The sequence below is a fragment of the Phymastichus coffea genome, unplaced genomic scaffold (genome assembly GCF_024137745.1).
Source record: "Phymastichus coffea isolate CEN01 unplaced genomic scaffold, Cenicafe_Pcof_1.1 PCOF00002, whole genome shotgun sequence".
NCBI lineage: Eukaryota > Metazoa > Arthropoda > Insecta > Hymenoptera > Eulophidae > Phymastichus > Phymastichus coffea.
Genome location: NW_026706813.1, coordinates 14,984,842 through 14,987,573, shown reverse-complemented (window position 1 = coordinate 14,987,573; position 2,732 = coordinate 14,984,842). Strand labels below are relative to the sequence as shown.

The 2,732-nt window shown below is 42.9% G+C and overlaps 1 protein-coding gene across 1 annotated transcript; it reads right to left on the bottom strand.

Annotated features, from left to right (window-relative positions):
* Positions 1-1,503: 1,503 nt before the first annotated feature.
* LOC131663100 (uncharacterized) lies at positions 1,504-2,208 on the bottom strand. The gene is made up of 2 exons (XM_058933200.1): positions 1,906-2,208; positions 1,504-1,839 (listed from the first exon to the last, which is right to left on the bottom strand). The coding sequence occupies exons 1-2, from the start codon at positions 2,206-2,208 to the stop codon at positions 1,504-1,506; spliced, it is 639 nt and encodes a 212-aa protein (XP_058789183.1).
* Between the last annotated feature and the right edge of the window lie 524 nt (positions 2,209-2,732).

Below are 2,732 nucleotides of genomic sequence, written 5' to 3'. Positions count from 1 at the left end.
TTTACACTAAGTCGAAACTCAGCAGAAAGAACGCATAAGTAATTACTTCAACCTCTCCAAAAAAAAAAAAAAAGGATTTGAAGGAATAATTAAATTAGGATTAAAGAGATAATTAAAATTTTAAATATAAATTTATTTACTATTTATACATTTACATATTATGCTAGATTAATTTTTAAATTCAAAATTCGAGCCTTCTCGATGGTAAATAAACAACTCCTTTCTTTCCATAGTCTCGAATAATTTTTTCAGCATATCTTCATCTTTTTCTAACGCTAAGCTTACTCGCTTACACGCTTACAACGTTGTAATACAAAAAAAAGAGAAAAAGAAAAAAAGAAAAAGTTGAGAAAGGGAAAAGTGACACGTACTACACTCACACACACACACTCGATTTTGCGAACAAAGGAGGCGTTGACGCACCATTGAGGCGATCGTGCAACAACCGTCCAATGCCGTTAAAAAGCGCACCGTTGAGGAGATCACTAAAATTGCCTACGAAAGGCAATGAGGTTTTTCGACACCTCGGAAAGGCGCGAATAAGGACTGCACTGGGCAGGACGTGTTTAGGTTAACGAATCTCATACATTAATGTGCTCGTTGTACACTCGATTTATCACACAATTCTTTGAGCGGCAACTCGGAAAAATGAGTCGAAAGGGTTGCGCAATACGTTGATTTGCGCCTTTGTGAGGGCTACTGGGGTAATACCGAAAGGTCCTCGATTGCAAGGCGAACCCGTGCGGTTTTACCGCTGTCAGTACGAGTACTACTTTCTTTTCGCGGCAATTCTCACGAGACCGGAAAAGTACTGTCACATAGCGTCATTAAACTGTCTCGCTCATGCGAACTCACCCATGCGCATTCACTCTGGCGCACGCACACACATACAAATTCCGTCACAACGGAACATACTCCCGGCAATAGCTGCGGAACAAAGACTCCAAATGACGCAGAAGATAGGATGATAAAAGGAGGATCGAATCAGAAGACCTTAAAAAGCAGAAGCGAAGTTAACATGAACCCTCGCTAGGGTACTCGCTCGCAGTTTATCTTAAACAAAAAAAAACAAACGAAACTAACTTCTAAATTAACGCTGGAGTAATTTCCGTTGGAGTGATTATCTCCACAGTGATCACAAAATTGACTAGCACGGAGTGCCTACAAGCTAAAGACTAGTTTCCGTTGGAGGGACTGGTCTGATGATCAGAATATCACAGATCGTGCCGTACGGAAGTGAACACATAAATTTACGTAATTGGAAGAAGACAGAGACGCGTGACATTGCGTGTATAAATGCCGCTCGCTGTCTTGATCTTCGCAACTCGAACGATGCCATCACTCCCAGGACACACCTCCGATAACAACACCCAGCGGCCATCTGGAGCAGCTGGTCACGTCGTCCATGAGGATTACCACCGAACCCAGTTTGAGTTCAGCAGTGGATTCGTGCCACTTCTGTCGAGTCTGGAGTTCATGGAGATACTCCTTATGCCATTTGTTTCAGAAATCCTGTCGGGCTTTGATGACGAAGTTGTAGGTCGACAGCCCATTATCTGGAACTGAAAGAACCAATTTTTCAGGTAACACATTAAAAGGTCGTCCGATCATTAGATGAGCAGGAGTTATTGCCAATGGATCATTGGGGTCCGAAGAAAGGGTATAGAGAGGACGAGATTTGAGAACCTCTTCAATCTCAATCAAAAGAGTGTTAATCTGCTCATAAGTGAGCAATTGATCTTTAAGAACTCTTTTGAAATGATGTTTGAAGCTCTTCACTGCAGCCTCCCATAAACCACCGAAATAAGGAGATAGAGGCGGATTGAAATGCCATTCAATCTGTTTAAAAAGAGCATAATCACCGATAGCTTCTTTGAACTAAGGAGTCTCAAAAAGGTCATAGACTTCTCGGAGTTCCCTAGCTGCACCAACGAAGTTGGTACCGTTATCCGAATACACATGCTCAGGAACTCCTCGACGACTAATAAACCTCCGAAACGCCGCTAAAAAGCCCTCGGTAGACAAATCGGTGGCCAGCTCAAGATGAACGGCTTTAGAAGCCAGACAGACAAAAACACATCCGTACGTCTTGAGAGTAGACTTGTTCCGGAACATTTTCTCTTTAATGAAAATGGGCCCGGAGAAGTCGACACCAGTATGACAGAATGCTGGTGACTCGTTCACTCTAGCCTTGGGTAAATCCGCCATGGCAGCATGAACAAGTTTGGGCTTGTTTCGGATACAAATCAAACACTTTCGAACCACATGCCGGACTTGATTCTTCCCATTCAAAATCTAGAATTTGCTCCGAAGAGCGTATAAGGTATTCTGAATTCCGGAATGAAGTTTCGAAAGATGACAGCGTCGAATGATCAAGTCTGTCACGTGATGTTTGGAAGGCAACAACAAAGGATGTTTTTGATCGAAAGGGATGTCAGATCTTTTGAGACGACCCCCGATCTGAAGTAGGCTTTCCTCGTCAACGAACGGATGAAGATATTGAAACGATGGTGAAAATTTCGAAGAAGAGGGAGTCTGATTGGTTTGGAAACGCTCGAAATTCGAGAACCTGGAGTAAATGTCTTCACCAGATCTTTGGATGAGAAGGCAAACGGCCTTCTTAACTCCAGGGACTTCAGTCAACGAGGGTGCAATTGATGGACGCCAATCAGACTCTGGGAATTTCAACCACGTGGGGTCAGACTTCCAAAGAGAATTTTGATGAAATTTGT